General features: G+C 42.9%; 2 protein-coding genes across 5 annotated transcripts in view; one reads left to right on the top strand and one right to left on the bottom strand.

The window, feature by feature from the left end:
* The window catches only part of samd11 (sterile alpha motif domain containing 11), a 1,171,052-nt gene that overhangs the window by 313,671 nt on the left and 840,758 nt on the right, over nucleotides 1-16,623 (top strand). The window lies entirely within an intron of this gene.
* acvr1ba (activin A receptor type 1Ba) lies at nucleotides 1,138-16,243 on the bottom strand. The gene is made up of 9 exons (XM_044038101.1): nucleotides 16,050-16,243; nucleotides 6,760-6,996; nucleotides 6,386-6,649; nucleotides 5,839-6,069; nucleotides 5,035-5,202; nucleotides 4,753-4,909; nucleotides 3,527-3,651; nucleotides 3,285-3,415; nucleotides 1,138-2,916 (listed from the first exon to the last, which is right to left on the bottom strand). The coding sequence occupies exons 1-9, from the start codon at nucleotides 16,111-16,113 to the stop codon at nucleotides 2,791-2,793; spliced, it is 1,503 nt and encodes a 500-aa protein (XP_043894036.1). The 5' UTR covers nucleotides 16,114-16,243; the 3' UTR covers nucleotides 1,138-2,790.

A 16,623-nucleotide genomic window follows, 5' to 3' on the forward strand; every position in this document is an offset into this window, starting at 1 on the left:
TTATGTAAGGTAAACCTGTGTAAAGCAGCAACAGAAATAGAGGAAATGGAGGAGTAAGCAGTGCAGATATGTGAATTTCCCAGTTACATTATAATCCTGATCATTTGGAACCTCATTTCAAAACTGACAATTTTCCTTTTGCTTTCACCACCTACAGTACCTGCAGTAGCTTCACAACCCACTAGGGGGCCTCAGCCCACACATTGTCTCACTGCTGTGCCTGTGTCATTAGCATGGACATAAAAAAAACCACAGTGACATCTTGAATGAAGCAACACAGCTGAAGTCCCAGGTAAGAAAAAGAGGAATTTAATGTTTTATCATCATCTATATACATGTTTTCAACTAATTCTGAAAAGATTTTGCACAACATGATTTCTGAAAATCTTGAAGTATTACATACATGAACATGATGTCTGATGGCAACAAACCAAACATGGACAGGGTGAGAATCTCTTGTTTTTTTTTGACTATTTTGCTTCAACTGACAGCAGTCTGTCTCTCGTCCTCCTCCTCCTCCTCCTCCTCCTCCTCCCTCCTCCTCCTCCTCCTCCTCCTCCTCCTCCTCCTCCTCCTCCCTCCTCCTCCTCCTCCTCCTCCTCCTCCTCTGCTGGACATCTACCCATGTTTACAATAGCAGCAACATTTCTCTGGGGTACACAACCAACAACCTGAACTAAAGGGAGATTAAAAAGAAAAAAGGGAACCAGGTAAGAGGAGGAGGGGACGTTCATTTACCTCAGAGTAGAGGACCCAGTGTTTGAGACAGCATGCAAAATGGTTACTCACAGTACATGGATTCTGGGTCAAGTGATGGAATAAACCAACATTAACTGAAGTCCATGTGGACGTAACAGTGCACAGCCCAATGGTGACAACATGTCAGTGTTAATACTGTGTGTGTGTGTGGCCACTACTCACAGCTGCAGGCAACAAAGTAGAAGGAAAACGTGCACTTTTACTTTACAGCGTGTCAGTCCTCGACTACGTCATACTGTATGTGTCAACAGTCGTAAAACACCAGAATAAAAGAGAATCCGCTCCTTGATATTCCAGTGTAAAGGAGAAGGAGATGCATTACCGAGCTCTGACGAGAGAACTCAAAGTGTTTCCAACAATTGTAGATTTAAAAAAATAAAATAAAACAAAATGAACTGGGATCAGTAGTACCACCAAACTGCCATGAGGGGAGCACGTGAAAAACAAATTCCAGCAGGTGACACAGACTATTTCCTGGCACAGTTGGAAACCATGCAGACAGATCACAGTAAAGACTTCTGAAAAGTACCATTCAAGCAAAAACAACAACATATCACACTGGTGCTTGTGGTATAAAAGGAACAAATGCATGTTTTTATATATACACAAATCATATGTACCCATCAGTAGTGTCTAATGTCAAAAAGGAAAAAACACTCATCATGATATCTTTACATAAAACACAAAACATATCTGGAAAAAAAACAAACAAAACTAAATTCATTGCCATTTTCATACGCTTCTTATTTGCTCAGTTTGCATGATGTCATTACCGCTCACCTGCGGGGTTATGGCTACGTCCACCCCGACGTCCGCTGAAGAAGAATAACGGTGAACGTTACATTCCACCCCCAACACACACACACACACACACACACACACACATCTCATCTCACAGTGTTCATCAATATGAAATAAAAAATATCAAAATCGACAAATAAATAATAAAAACAAACCATCCCAAACATTATTCCCTGCCACATTTCAAACTAACACCAGGACGGGAACCACATCCCTGATGAGGCGAGGTCTCACGTCGCGTGATGAGGAAGCTCCAGTTACATTTCTGTCTGTGGGACGAAAGCACGACGTAGCCGCTCGTGCTGCTTTTGTCTACAACTACACTTGATACCAGAGGGCGTACGAGTGTCTTGGGCTACATCCATACTACGAATACTTAATCCGTGTCCAAAACAGACACTGAAGCACCATATCAGGAATAATCTGCGTCCTTAATAACACACCAGAATATATGACCCTTCAGGTGTAAACAGGAAGCAGATTTAAATGCAGTTGTTTGCTTAGAGTAAAAAAACACACACACACACATGCGCAGACAGTAGGATTTCTGTTATGAGAGTGTACGGAGAGTAATTATTGTCTTTTTACGTGTGTGGCTTTAGACATAAATGCAGTAGTGTGGATGTAGCCACAGAAACGATGCCCCCTAACACACACACACACACACACACACACACACACTCAGTGACAGAATGGCCAACAGAACACACGTGCTATTTAAAAACTTAAAAACCTGCAACATGCTCGACTCTTCTGGACAAGGTTCGTCCATCATGGGAAAGTTTCAGAGGTAAAAACCAAAAAAAACAAAAAACAGAAGAAAAAATCCCATCACTGTACAATAGAAATAATTCCTGCCATGGTTAATGGAAAACAGAAAAAAGGTCAAGTGAGATGATATTAACAGTGGTAGTGCTGTGGTGTTGTGGCCCATGGAGGAGGGAGGGAGGGAGGGGAGGGGTCAACGGGCACAGGAAGGAAACACAAGGGTCAAAGGAAGGCAGGAGGGAGAAATGTTCTGGTGGGGGTGGGTGGGGGCGGGGGATTCTCAGTAGTTTTGGCTAAAAAGGTGAGGTAGGCCTTGTCACAACTTGGAGTGTGGCTTTAAAACTGGCAGGGTTTTTTGTCTTTGCAGTCTGTCTTTAGTGTTTGTTTCCTATAGGAGTGTTCGGGGTCTGGCCGTGCGTCTCCAGCGCGTCTCCCCCCCTCCTCCCCCGGGTCGCCCGGCGCTCACATCTTGACGTCCTCCTCCACGCTGAGCTGAGACAGAGTCTTTTTGATGCGCAGGGCGGTGAGTCTGGCCGCTCCGTTGGCGTACCAGCACTCCCTCATGATCTTCCCCATCACACGCAGTGACTGCACAGGAGAGGACAGACACACGGGTTACTCTAGTTACTCTGAAGCTAGACATGGAGACGGTGACTTACAGTGCTTCACAAATGCATTAGACCCAACACCTAATGTCTTCAACAGCAGTATGTAGAAGCTCTATAGTAAAGTTGTTTAAATCTATGAACATGTGTGTTTACATATATCTCAGTGAATCATTTTGTTGTTTCTATTCAACAGACGCGTAAAGCTGTAATAGAAAAACACACACACACACATGTGTTACAGTCGCACTGTTGTTCGTTTTCATGTGTATTCATATACAGCCCGTTCACCTACATTTAGAACCCCCGTGTGCAGCTGTTACTTTTGCATGAATACAGAGTGTGAAATACCTCGTAGCTCTGCCACCAGTTGGGCACGTTGGGCCTCAGTTTCTGGTCACACACCACCTTCCTCATCTCCTCTATGGAGGGATCTGACGGGACGAGGTCGTAGTAGGGCAGCTGGTACTCCTCGTGAATACCTGCAGATGGAGAAACCTTCTCAGTCCGTGCTTCTTTCATGCTTCGGTTTATGACACCGACACGTTCACACGTTCACTTTTTCCCGTTGGTTTGCTGTGTTACCGTCTTACCTCCCGTGTTGCAGCGGCGCGCAATTTCCCAGTAGACCAGGCCCAGCGCGTAAATGTCAGCACACTTGAAGGAATCAAAGTGTTTCATGTTGATGGTTTCATCCAGAACCTCTGGAGCCATATACCTGAAGTGGACGCAGAGAGTTAGAGATAGAAACAAATAGGATTTTCTTATGCGACTCAGTGATCAATCGTCGCGATTATCCTGAACAAAATAATTGCGATTTATGATATTATGACTCTTTCGATTCTTGAACAGTCCGCAGCTCCCCATAGGCACCATTAAGACAGAGTTCACTGTATTTTCAAGTCACTCATGTGAAATATTGATGTTTCTCTTTATTAACGCTATAATAAAAAAATTCACAATTAATTTACTGTAACTGCTTTTAATCCTGGTAAATTATAATATCATTTATTGTCCCATCACTAATCTCAGTTTAGGTCATACTGCAATTAAGTTCCTCAAAACAGAAATAAGTAATGCATCTGTTTTTATTCTCAGAATTTTCAGACAAACTACAAAATACGTAGTTCTGAAACATGTTGGGACAGTTTAATCTGAAGGGACATTATAGGAAGACATAAGGACAGAATTATATGGGGCAGTGTTCCACAATCCTGGTCCTCAAGGACCCACTTCACTTCTCCCTGCATGTTTTAGATGTTTTCCTGCTCCAACACATTTGACTCAGGCGTGTTGGAGCAGGGTGACGTCTTAAATATGCAGGGCAGTGTGTCCTTGAGGACCAGGACTGGTATATAGAGCTCTGGTACCTGATGTCATGCAATTCCATGATGGAAAACAATGCCATTTTAACAGGAAACCAAGCTGTTCAAACCTCTACATAATATACATTCAAAGTGAGAATAAAGGGCATGTATATGGGAATCCACCAGTCACAGATTCTGCTTGTGCAGTGATCACTACAAAAATGCCAATGCCAACTTGTTTTTTTTGTGATAAGGAAAATATTATCAGGGAGTTGAAGATGTCAGGATACTGCAGGTCTGGAATAATGTGTTTTATACTCATGCAAAGCACCACATCAGCATTCTACGGGTCAGTTATAATCAGTCTGTCAAGTTTTTAAAGTGGATTTGAAGTGTGCAGTCAAGTCCCACAGCTGGAAACAGACACCAGTGCCGTTCGTTTGTGTAAACAAATTGAATCATGCAACTACATTTGTGTGCTAATGTGTAAATGGGGGTATGGAAACATTTACCTCTTAGTGCCCACGCGCTGGTTCGGTGCTATATCGATTGTGTCTGTGATGGACTCGTGGCGGACGGCCAGACCGAGGTCAGCGATGGCACACACGTTGTTCTTCTTAACCAGGATATTTTTAGACTTGAGGTCACGGTGAGCGATACCAGGCTTACCTGCAGGAGGACAGACAGCACATTATTACATCTCAGCCTCAAGAGCTCAGCAGAATCAGCACATAGCTGGCGAGAGTGTGACTGGTGACTGCATGCCGTCCTTTAACGTGTCCACTTAGTCTCACCCTGAGTGCCGAGGATCTCCATGTGTAGGTGTGCCAGGCCGCTGGCTGCTGACAGTGCGAGTTTGATCATGCCCTCGATGGTGACAGAGTAGCGGTTCAGGTAATCAAAGAGAGAGCCGTGCTCATGATAGTCCGACACGAGCCACAGCTGAGTCCATGTGCCGTTATCTGACAGAGAGCAAGCGGCAAGACGAGTCAGACAACGCGCAGTTAAGGTATTGATTTCGACTAAATACATAGATGTTTTGGTTAAACTGTGAGGAAATCTAAATTCAATTTGAAAAACACTGACACTTTACAGTAGAGTAACAATGAGGTAAAAGCATGGTATTTAATTATTTTAATACCATCTTATTTCTGCAGAAATCACCAAGTAATCACTTTGTAATCAGGGAAAATGACCAGGATATTTCTTCTGAAATAATATTATGTCAGTATTATCAGACTGTTGACCATTGCTATTACAAAGCTGGAAAATGCATTAAAAATTACTTATGTTCTTGTAATGTAAGTGGGTATAAGTGTACACCATGACTTCCAGCTCTTTAAATGTACATTCAAGGCTGCCTTTAAAGCTACACATACTCAAACATGCAGTATAATATCAAAACCATTATTTATCCTTTTAAAAATCATAATAGGATGGCAACCAAAATTATGAATTACAATAGCAGGCACTAGAAAGTAAAAGGAAAATACATGTGTTAAACTGTTTTCAAGGATTTCAAGCACCTGTACCAACCCTGAGGAGTTTTCCTTTTCTTTCTTTCTTTCTTTTAATGCCAAAAATGTTGCAGGTCATACCTTTATTATCTGCAGCAATGAATCCGAGGATGTTTTCATGTCGTAGCATGATTGTCTGGTAGATCTCAGCCTCTCGGAACCAGGAGCGTTCCTCTCTGGATGAGAAGATTTTCACCGCCACGTCTCCCCCGCGCCACTTCCCTCTCCACACTTCACCAAACCGACCCTTTCCTATTATCTCCTGTAGCACAATAGTCCTGGCCACCGTCCGCTGCACAAACAGTGGCAAACCTGCGAGAGGCAGTAGAGAGAGGGTGAGAAGAACATTAGATATTGTTCCACAGAGTTGTTTTATAGATGAGGGGTGGTGGAAACACCCTGAGCAGATTCTAGGTCAGGATTATTTCACTGGTATTGCAGCAGAGTTAATTGCTCAGTTGTGTATTTATAGAACGACTTATGGAAGACCGTTTCACTACTGCTCTTGCTGACAAGACAGTGCAATATATATATATATATACATATACACATATACATATATATATACACACACATATAAATATAAAACCACAAACACTTTTACATTCAGTTGTCAACATGAACTGACCTGAGCCAGATCCAGAGGTGGACATGTCATAGATGAGGTCCTGCAGGGTTTTGTCCTTGGCCAAGTACAGATGGTCACAGGAGGGGTCCTCTACCTCCAGCCTCTGTCTGTGGCTGTAGGCCCTCTGGTGATACTGGAAGAGGAACACGCCGACCATCAAAAGCACACATAACAGAAACACTGGCCCTGCGATGACCGCCACCAGCTCCACTGGCCCCCAAGGACTGCCTTGGCCTGTCCAGTCACTCCCTGCCTTGGTTGGAACTAGGATAGAAGGCAAACAACATTCAGAGACATTCAGAGATGATAAAAATTAAAGTGTAAACTGTCTGACTGAAACTGAAAGTAGTTGGGTGACAGTGATGAAGCCTCACCTGGGACTTTCAGATCAATACTGTTGCAGTAATCTACATAGCAGCAATGCGTGTTGAGCAGCCCTTCAGCGCTCAGACAGTAGAAAGGCTGTCCAGGCGGGACCAGGTTGTCCCGGGTGATACAGATGCGTACATGTTGCTGCTTCCCCTGGTTATAGTATGTTGAAGCCATGCAGGCGCCATCGGTCTCGCACTCATAACCAGTCTTCTCACAGTTTGTGCAGTTACAACGCAGAGCTGCAAGAAACAACAGAAAAAAACAGATGAGTAAATACAATTAATTTAAAAAAAAAACGTTCCCTTCTGTCCAGCAGAGGGCAAACTAACCACACAGGTTTAAAATAGGACTAATAAAGAGTGTAGTGTCCCATTCAGCTGTAGGCATTTTGTCTCATGCAGACACAGAGCATGTTCAGCAGCAGCAGACAGACAGCCTTGATGGCCCTGAAACCAGATCCTTCACTGCAGATGAACCCAAACATGGGGTGGAGATGAACCTGCCCAGTGGGACAGACAAAGTGAAATCCAACAAGGAGAGAAGGCTCCTGCCAAATCCCTAATGCAGCATTCTGCTCCATGCCTCGTTCCCGTCTTTTTTTCTTTTTTCTTTTTTCACACCAGCACAGAGAGCTGCCACTGTTAAAGCTAATGAGACAGGAGTTTTATTAAACACAGCACACTCCTGCTTGGGGACCTATTAAAGCTGACAGAATGGAACTCCTGCCACTGCTGTAATAAAATGACGACGGTCCGCCTGCACACTCAAATTAGGTCAGTGCCAGAACGTCCGCACAAATCTGTCACATCTAAAACAAAAGCAGCGAACGTTTGGTAAACCCAGAGTGTTAAGAAACAGCAAACTGATTAGATTTGGGAGTGAAATGCGATTTTCAGTCAGAGCACGCATGCTTCTCATTTAGGGTAAAGTGAGCACAAAAGGCCTCCTCCAAGGTTTTCTACTACTAAACACTGAAAAGCAGGAATGGCCAAGGTTAGAATATTATAGGACTGCTGGGAAAGAGGCACAGAGAAGCAGCTAAGCTCAACTGAACTCAAGTTGGTGATAAATGAAAAATTGTCTGACTGACAGGGCCATGAGTGAGGTGTGACAGGCCAAGAGCTGATCTCGGGTCAAAACAAAGGCCGCACCACTCAAGACTAATCGCTGTGGACTTAGCGAAGACAAGACCATTGTACCACCAACGACAAGAGGAGACACAAAACAACAGGAATTCCAATATCGTTCTCCAACAGAAGAAGAGGCTCAGATGTGAATGAACCACTGACAAGGTCTGCCCCAAAGGAAAGAAAAGGTGTCAAGAGTGACAAGCTCCCACTAATCCTCTGTATCTTATCCTGAGGGTTTCTTTGACCAGGAGCTCGCAGATCTTGATTTTGTACCTCCGTCTCTGTCAAGAAAGTGTCCACAGATTTGAACACATTAGTGAACAAGTGGAGCTGTCACACGACAAAGCCGTCATTCACAGTATGGTTCAGTTATTTAAAAAACATGTGTAAATGACTAATAGACTGGTTGCGCCATCAGCATGTAACATCCGAGTGGACAAAACCACAGACGCTGGTGTAATAGGAGTGGTTTCCATTCAATGGAACTCTGGGAGGTTGCTGTCTGTGTGGCAGCATTTTTTGTATGTAGCGTGTATGCTGATGTGTCTATGCTTGTCCAATGATTGGTAACTGGAAATGTGGAACACTTGAAGCAGTGTTTCAGTAATATTTCTCATCTGTTTGGCGTTTGCTTGCGTGTGTGTGTGTTGCTTTCCAGGAGGTGAGCGGGAAAGTGGCAGGAACTCTTGGCAGAGATTCTAAATTCAGTGAAGTTCGCATGCAGATGGAATTTCCTGCAGATTACAGAGGTGAAGCAGGCTGGGCCTGATAGAAAAAGAGAGAAAAACAAGGCCTGTGCCACATCACGCCAACCGACACTAATGGACTAAATGTTTTAGCCATATTAAAACAAACATTGGAAAAAGAATAAGGTTAAAAAAGCAGGACAATACTGAACATACAACATATTCAGACAACTGGATTCACTCTGCTGGTCAGGACCGATGTTAACTGGTTCTCATTTTAGTAGATAAATGTTTAGCAAAAGAGATCTAAATGTAACCAGATATATTGTACCTTAATCTAAGTTAGTAATAATAATTATAATAAAATAAAACATCTTCCCCATCACAATGTACCAATACATTCCCCAGTGATCTGGTAGGGACAAGCACATCCATCATGGGTGTGTGGTTAGACAGATGGTGCACAGACATACAGACAGAAGCCGAGGAAGGAGGAGACCAAACATGGCTGCCTTTTTTTTGAGTCCACCATGGATGGTTTGTGGTCTACCAAGAGTTTGGTTTATGGCAAGTCTTCTGGGACAGTTTGATCTAGCCAATGACACATAAGAATTGAAAAAACACTGAACCACAAGTCATTTCCAGTTTTCTTCTCGCCCATGATGAAACAACAGACATGATAAATAACACCAAACTAGCCACTTTGTGCAAGAGATCACTGTGGAGTTGGATACAAGGGAGGGAAGCTTTCTTTATAGAGCATGCATGTTGTGAGGATATACTGGCCTTGGCCTGTTTATTCTGAGCCTTTACATCAATACAGATGTGCCAGTTCCAGGTGTGAATACACAGAGGACTCATTTAAAGTCTGATTTGGATGTGTTCTAAAATGCATGTGGCCACATTGAAGTACCACCTGTTCAACTCTAATTCTGATTCTTTGCATACGGGTGGAAATGATCCGTCAGTCAGTTAAAAAGCATCTGGCCAGGTTCCCAATGTCAGTTGTGAAATGAAGTAGCTGTGTGTGATTGGATCAGCCAAGACACATGTTAATGCCGTATATGACCATAGCCACTGCTTATTACTTATGACTCAACTCTAGAGTTACAAAAGCATTGGAATATGCTGGCGAGTTTGAAATTCCCTTCAGATATTTGAAAAAAAGTTTCTGGGGAATTAAAAGTGAACAAAAAGGAACTACACATGTTTGCAACACATTTAATGTGGGACCAGCTCATATCCGATTAGCTACAACACAAATCACTGAATTAAAAGCTGCTCAAATTATTTCCAGAGGAATTTCTCATCCTGGAGGGGTCAGGCACTAAGTTTTCTGATTCTTTTTTCTCAGACTTCTTTAAACTGAAGCTTACAGAGATGCAGTTCTGCTCAAAACTCACTGGTTATGAGTGGCTGTAGTAGTCCAGTTATAGCATCTCACAGATTGGTGTAATATATGTATTCCATAATGTATTTTTGTCTGAGGTATGGATGTTAGAAAATTGTAATTATAGGAGAACAAGAAGATTTTGGGTAACCAAGTTGGATAAGTGAAAAAACAGAGTGCGGTATTTACATTTTTGATAAGAAATTCATCATATTGAGGCTAAAAATCCTGCGAATCCAACACCATCTTACAAACCACTGTGTGCACTAAATCGGACAGATAATACTGGTGCAAGTACTCCTGGCCCACTTTACCAAAATGGTGTGTTGTTTGCCCTGAATATCACTAGATTTCAGAGCAGAAGTGTTAAAAAGCAAGAGTAGGAATAATATCAAGCCTAAATACACATGGATCTGAGTGGAGGCTCAGTGTATGTGGTTTTTGAGTGAACTCTGCTCTTGTATCCACATAATTGGTGGTCTTTACACTGGTCCTTTGTGTAGAGATTAAGACGACATGAGGAGGGATTGGACTGGCCCTGCATGAACAAAGAGTAGAGTTGAGTGGGGGAGCACACTCCTGCATGGAGCTGTGAGGGGGGATGGGTGGTACGCAAGGGACAGACTAGACCGAGGTTAACAGTAACAACCCCAATGTAAGGGGCCTGTGCTGGGCCAGACAGGAAGGGGGCCGGTCCCAAATTGCGCAGGACAATACATAGGAGGGGGCAGAGGGGGTAACGAATGGGACTTGCAGAGCCCCCCAGCTGTGAGTGAGGTCTGCCCAAGTGGCCAGCTGCGACTATCATTAAAACCTAGTCTAGACTTTGACTTGCAGAAGGGGGTAAATAACAGGAAAAGGGATCAGTGAAGGAAAAAGGGGAGAACACCATGAAAAAAAGTTACTCCTTGGAGCTAGTGTGTGAAGTTCCTATCATTCCGTTCATGTTGAGACAGGAAATAGCAGACATGGTGAGGAGAGGATTAATAAAACATTGTTGTCATAACCGGCACCGTCTTAACTTGGACCCAGCGAAAAACCGCAGCATAGTCCCATTCCAAACAGCTTTACACATTAACCATGATGACAGTGTTTAGTGCACGAGTGTGAGTGTTGTTCAGAGTTACTTGTGCAGAGCAACCTTGTCAAAACAGAGTTTAGCATTGTAGAATGGTAAGTCTGGAGAAAACACAATAGCCTGCGCAGTGGAGGGCAGCGGGCTAACATTAACCCAGGAGTTTTCTGGGGGCTACGTGACATAGACAGAGAGAGTCGAGAGCCTGCATGCATGTGTGTGTACGGGTCGGGGATCAGAGCACCACTACCAAAATGCACTAGCTGAAATTAGATCCATACAGATACCAGACTGGGAGCTGATCAAGACAAGCAGACGCCAGCAGACAGTGTGAGTGCAACATACACATACAGGCGAGCACACAAGCACACGCCACAACTGTGTCCTAATCAATGCTAGGGGAAGGAGGAAAGTCATTACCTTTGTCTGCATCTGAGGGTCAGATTACTGATCTGATTCTTAAGTGAGGTCTCTGGGGCTCAGGCTGCGTCGACTATCTCTACCAACCACCTCCCCCTAGGCTACATCACATCCTGTGTCTGTCTGGGTTTTTCATGGCCAATAAGGTTATTATGATAAAAACTGTTCAAGTCAGCCGATATCACTAATCACTGTGATAAATGTCATATAAAAATTGTGACCTTCCTTACGGGTATAAAACAAACAATTAATGATATGTTAAAACTCTGTCTGTACAATGCATATCGTGGTAAATAGTGAAATGTTGTTATAATGCTATTGAAGAAAATTATCATTACTGAATTATTGCCCAACCCATGTCTCTATCCGTCTCTCTGTCCGTTGTTGCCGTTTCCGTCTTAGTGCAAAAGCCCACAACCGTAAGCACAGGCTCACTTCAGACTTCCTGCTGAAGCTGGCAGTCAAATTTCCGAACCAGTCAATGCTGCCTGCCTCTTTAATGACCTAGTATGTTGCAGTACTGTGAGCCAAAACATCGACCATGTGACTTGAGCTTTAAGGCCCTACAACAGAGATGGATGACTGTCAAACCACAACACAGTTTTGGTAGTGAAACAATTAAACAAGGAAATTTGACTTGGATGGTGCATAGTTCTTCTCTGTGTGGGCTTTAATGGTTAAACCAAAAGCATAAAAAGCATTTGCAGAAAATGATGACACCAAACAACTGGTTATCATCCTCATCAAAATAGTACAGCCTTAACACTGTTGACATTAGAAATACAAAAACTATGACAATGGGTTCAGTCACAACAATACTAGATTAGATAGAAGAAATTCCATTTAATGTTTTCAAAAATAATTACTTTTCACATTGCAGTTTATAAGAAAATCCAACTTGGCGCATAGAGGCCTGAGAACAGAGAAACGAGATAGATGAGTTCACACCTTGCTTCTACAACTGGTTATTTGATACACTTTCGCATTACATTCCCCAAACACAAATATTCTTAGCAACCACATCAATCAAAGCAAATTGTTGCCAGGAACTACTGGAGAAAACTTGACAAGCAGACTGCACACAATCCAATAAGGAGAGCAGGTCTACATTCCAACAGCAGACAAAAAAAACACCTCTACAAAGAGATGTCTGGGGAACTGGTGTCAAATTTTGTCCTATAGACATGAAACTGCATAGCTACAGTCTGTCTGGGTGTACCATGACACTAACAACTCTATCATCAAGAACAATTAAGGTATGGCAAAAAAAGAGAGTAAATATTGCTGTAGCGGTTACATATGCTACAAAAATGCTTTCAACTAAAAGAAAGAGCTGTGTGTAGAATCAAAGGCACCGAGAAGTGGCTTGGCTCTGTGGCAGAAATAATCCCTTGTGGTCCAAAATCAGTAATAGTGGGGCTGGGTCAGTCTGAGGCTATACTGTCTGCTGCAGCAATTAGGGCCTCTGGGCCACTGGGCTAACAAAGGTCATTAACAACTGTGGTCATTATGGAGGGAAAACTAGACCACTTCAGACCTGACCTGACCCGGCCAGACTCAGCACCACATTATAGAACCTGTTTGCAAACACAAATTGCTGAGGAGGAGGTTTAAGGGCAAGTAATTTCAAATCTTATTAAAAGGTGTGTGTGCAACTGCATTTGATCATGATTTAGCTGCAGGGATCCAGCTGCATAAACATCCATTTATCGAGAACAGGCCTCAACAACTGCTAGAACTTACGAAAAAACTAACCAACCAGCTGGAAATACCACCCCCATTTACATACACCTTTGAACCCAATCATTTTCAACCTTACCCGTACATTCCCTTGGCTCTGATCTATGGGGCAGGTGTACACACGTTGTGATTTGACTAGGCCACACTTCCTCCACCGGAACCCTTAAATTTTGACATTAAAACAGCAGGGGCAGCTCAATGAAGAAGTTAACTTTTACAATAACTGGTCTAATTAACATAGAAGCACAATCGACAATGACAAGACTGGCAGAACTGGTGACACTGGAGTATGTGGCCGGGAGTTCAAGAATTAGCAAGAGGCCCAGCTTTAACCTAGAAACAAACAAACAACAACAACTATCTGACACAACAAAACTTTTCTTCAGTGGAGTGAGTGAAAGCCGAAGTGGGACCAGAGATAACAAAGTACAGATTGGATACTGATAAGAACCAAGTCTTTTATGCGAGATAAACAGAGACTGAAGTGAGTGGGAAGAAAAAAGAAAGAGAAGGACGCACCCTACCTCACGGCAGTGTGGCTATCAGTGCCCATATCACATTGCTACTGGGTTCAGTGCAACCAAGCAAACTGCTTTAATGCCTCTAACACCACTGACTTCTAAAACAATTGAAGTCAACAACATGGGATATTCAATAAACCTGTGGATTCTCACACAACCCTGGAATATGCTCTCAAACAGCTACTTTCAAGTTTGTCTGGTTTCAGCCTCTGCATGGTGTAATCCATTATGAAGTGTGAAACCATGCCTCCAGGCAGACTTGTGGGCCCCTTATGTGACAGACCCCGCCAGCTGGACAAACCCATCATCACCCCTGTCTGATGAGGCCACAAACACACACACACACACACACACACACACACACACACACACACACACATGACTGTTAATGTTGGAATAACCCAGTCAAACAAACCAGCCAGTCAGGTGTGATTACTTTCCCTGCATGCCTCACAGGATGAAATGATTGACTGGTATACTGCACCCCTATCTAAAGCAAGCAGAGGCGTCACATTTGCACAATCCCTGAAAGGATGAGTCAACGGTTTAAAGCACAACATGCACTTTACATGACAAAGAAGGAAGTGTTTATTTGGACAATCACAACTGAATTGTGTCACTTTATAACACAGTCTAGGTTGGAAGAACAGTAAGAACGAAAAATAAAAAGTGTGTTACGGTTGTAATTTAAAGGCACAAAATGAGAGGTTGGGATGGGGCAGTTGATTTTTCAACCATTGGGATAATTTTAAAAAAATTTAATCTTTAAATTCTTAAGTTGTTGGGTTTTTTTTAGCAACAAAAGCATTTTTTGGACCATTTTTGGAACATGTTTTGAAACACTGCAACATTTTAACACAAGTTCATCTGCTTCCTCTGTGTCTCTTCATAATCTATTATACCCCAAGTAAAAGCACAAAGTCAGAGGGACAATACATAATTTCATCATGCAGTATGATACAAAAAATTACTCACAATAAGTTGAGTGTGGTGAATTTCCTTGATTGGGATAATCTTTCAAATTGTGAAACTTTACCAAAATGAGTGACTACAACATATTTTTAACATTACATTTTGTATCATAAGTGACTAGTTCATCCATTTCTGCTATCTCCATACACTTAAACACAACGTTATCATGCACCCGTTATAACAAGTACAATAAGTTGATAATGGAGAATTACCTTAACTGGAATAGGGAAACATGTTTTGAAACCATCTTTTGATCATATAAGTAATATTTTGAATACGTTTTTGGAGCATGACAACATTGATTTCCTCTGTATCTGTAAGATTTTGTTAATCTGTGTTCTTATAAATCCTGATATAAACAATGGGTGTTGGGCACAAAGTCCGAGGTGAGCAGACACTGAAGAGTTGTAGAGCTGGGTATCAGCTGCTCCAGCAAGAGGTTCACATTGAAGCAGCCCAATAACTGGCGCCGCAAAGGGACCCCACTTGCCACATTTCCATCACAATGAACCCAGACTTCAACTCTGACTTCTGTCTGGGATGGCTGAATGCACGGCTGTTGTCGCCCTATGCCAGCATTCAATTTCTGCTGGAGGCCACTAAGGAGCCTTTTCACTCCTTACAAATGGATAGCAATGGAGGAGCTGCCAGTATTTACTCTTAAAAAACACATTTTATGCACACAGTCGACTGGGCCTTCATTCAGAGACTCCTTTCTGCTCTCTCCAGAGCGCAGAGCAGCGCTTACCGCCTGCGTGCAGACAGTAACTAACCACACTGCACACATTTCACCAGCCAGCTTCCACTGCACAGTGCTACCACCGACACATGAGCCAAACACAAGCAAACAACACTGTTTGATCAATACAAACAGCACAACAACCAACTAGAGATGAATTTAAACATTAAGAGCACAGTGTGGTCTAACACCAGCCATTTTAATATGTCCGCGACAAATGTACATTATTATTGCAAAGAAAACACACAAAAAAAAACATCTACGATATTTAACTTTACACAGTTCATTACCCTGAGGGCTAGCAAACGTTAGCTGGCGCTTTGAAACACACACAGTCCCACCATGTTGTTGTTATGGTGGTCATGGTTTCGCTACTTGGCTCCGTGTTTCGGGAACAAGCCATTAACACGTCGTGTTTTGCCACACGATAAATAAAAATCACAACAAACAACACGCGAACAGTGTGACCTCAAGTCGATGCTAGCTACAGACACGGTTAGCCAAATCCCCAGCACAGGGCGCCATGGCGATGAGCGACAACAGGCGATGCCCAGTCCAGGAAAACACATCCGAGACAAAAGCCGCCGGAGAGGAGTGGAGGTTCTCCGGTGAAACTTACCATGACCGACGGCGGATACCGCGACTAGGGCCAGCAGCGTTCGAATGGTTTGTTTCAGAGCCATTTTTTCTGCATTCCCATCTCTCTGCGATGAAACGCGTCCTGAGTTTGTCGTTATCAACACGAGCACGGCTGAAACACAACCACAGTCCGACCGCACACACTCAAACACCACTCCACCACACCACCAGATATTCACTCACACTCAGACCAGCCAGGCGAGTGACGTGTTTAAAGGGGTGTGTGTGCGCGCGCATGTGAGTGTGCGTATTTAGAACCTTGTCTGGCATAAACACTGGTGGAGATCAAAACCTGGTCCTAGTAAAGCAGAAGCTCATTTCTAAGTTAACAAATTCAAATACACACATATAGGTATGAACACTGACCTTGTCAGGACAACTAGTCCTTCTGGGGACTGAAGTACTGTCTTAATAAAATATCTATTTTCAAAATAATGTTACAAAAGGTAAAAAAATAAATAAAAATAAAGAAAACGAGTGAAAATAGTCAATTCACACCCTTATTGCTTTTGTCCCTCGTGATTCAGTGATGTATGACTAAGTAATTTTATTGG

Source organism: Solea senegalensis, linkage group LG11 (genome assembly GCF_019176455.1).
Source record: "Solea senegalensis isolate Sse05_10M linkage group LG11, IFAPA_SoseM_1, whole genome shotgun sequence".
In the NCBI taxonomy this organism is placed as follows: domain Eukaryota; kingdom Metazoa; phylum Chordata; class Actinopteri; order Pleuronectiformes; family Soleidae; genus Solea; species Solea senegalensis.

Bases quoted from the DNA above. Each gene is read 5' to 3' on its own strand.
- acvr1ba (XM_044038101.1), bottom strand. From the start codon at position 16,113: ATGGCTCTGAAACAAACCATTCGAACGCTGCTGGCCCTAGTCGCGGTA. The intron at 4,910-5,034 runs GTGAGACTAAGT...GTCCTCCTGCAG, and splicing joins GGAGATCCTCGGCACTCAGG to GTAAGCCTGGTATCGCTCAC. The intron at 3,652-4,752 runs GTAAATGTTTCC...CGTCCACTTCAG, and splicing joins CAGCGCGTGGGCACTAAGAG to GTATATGGCTCCAGAGGTTC.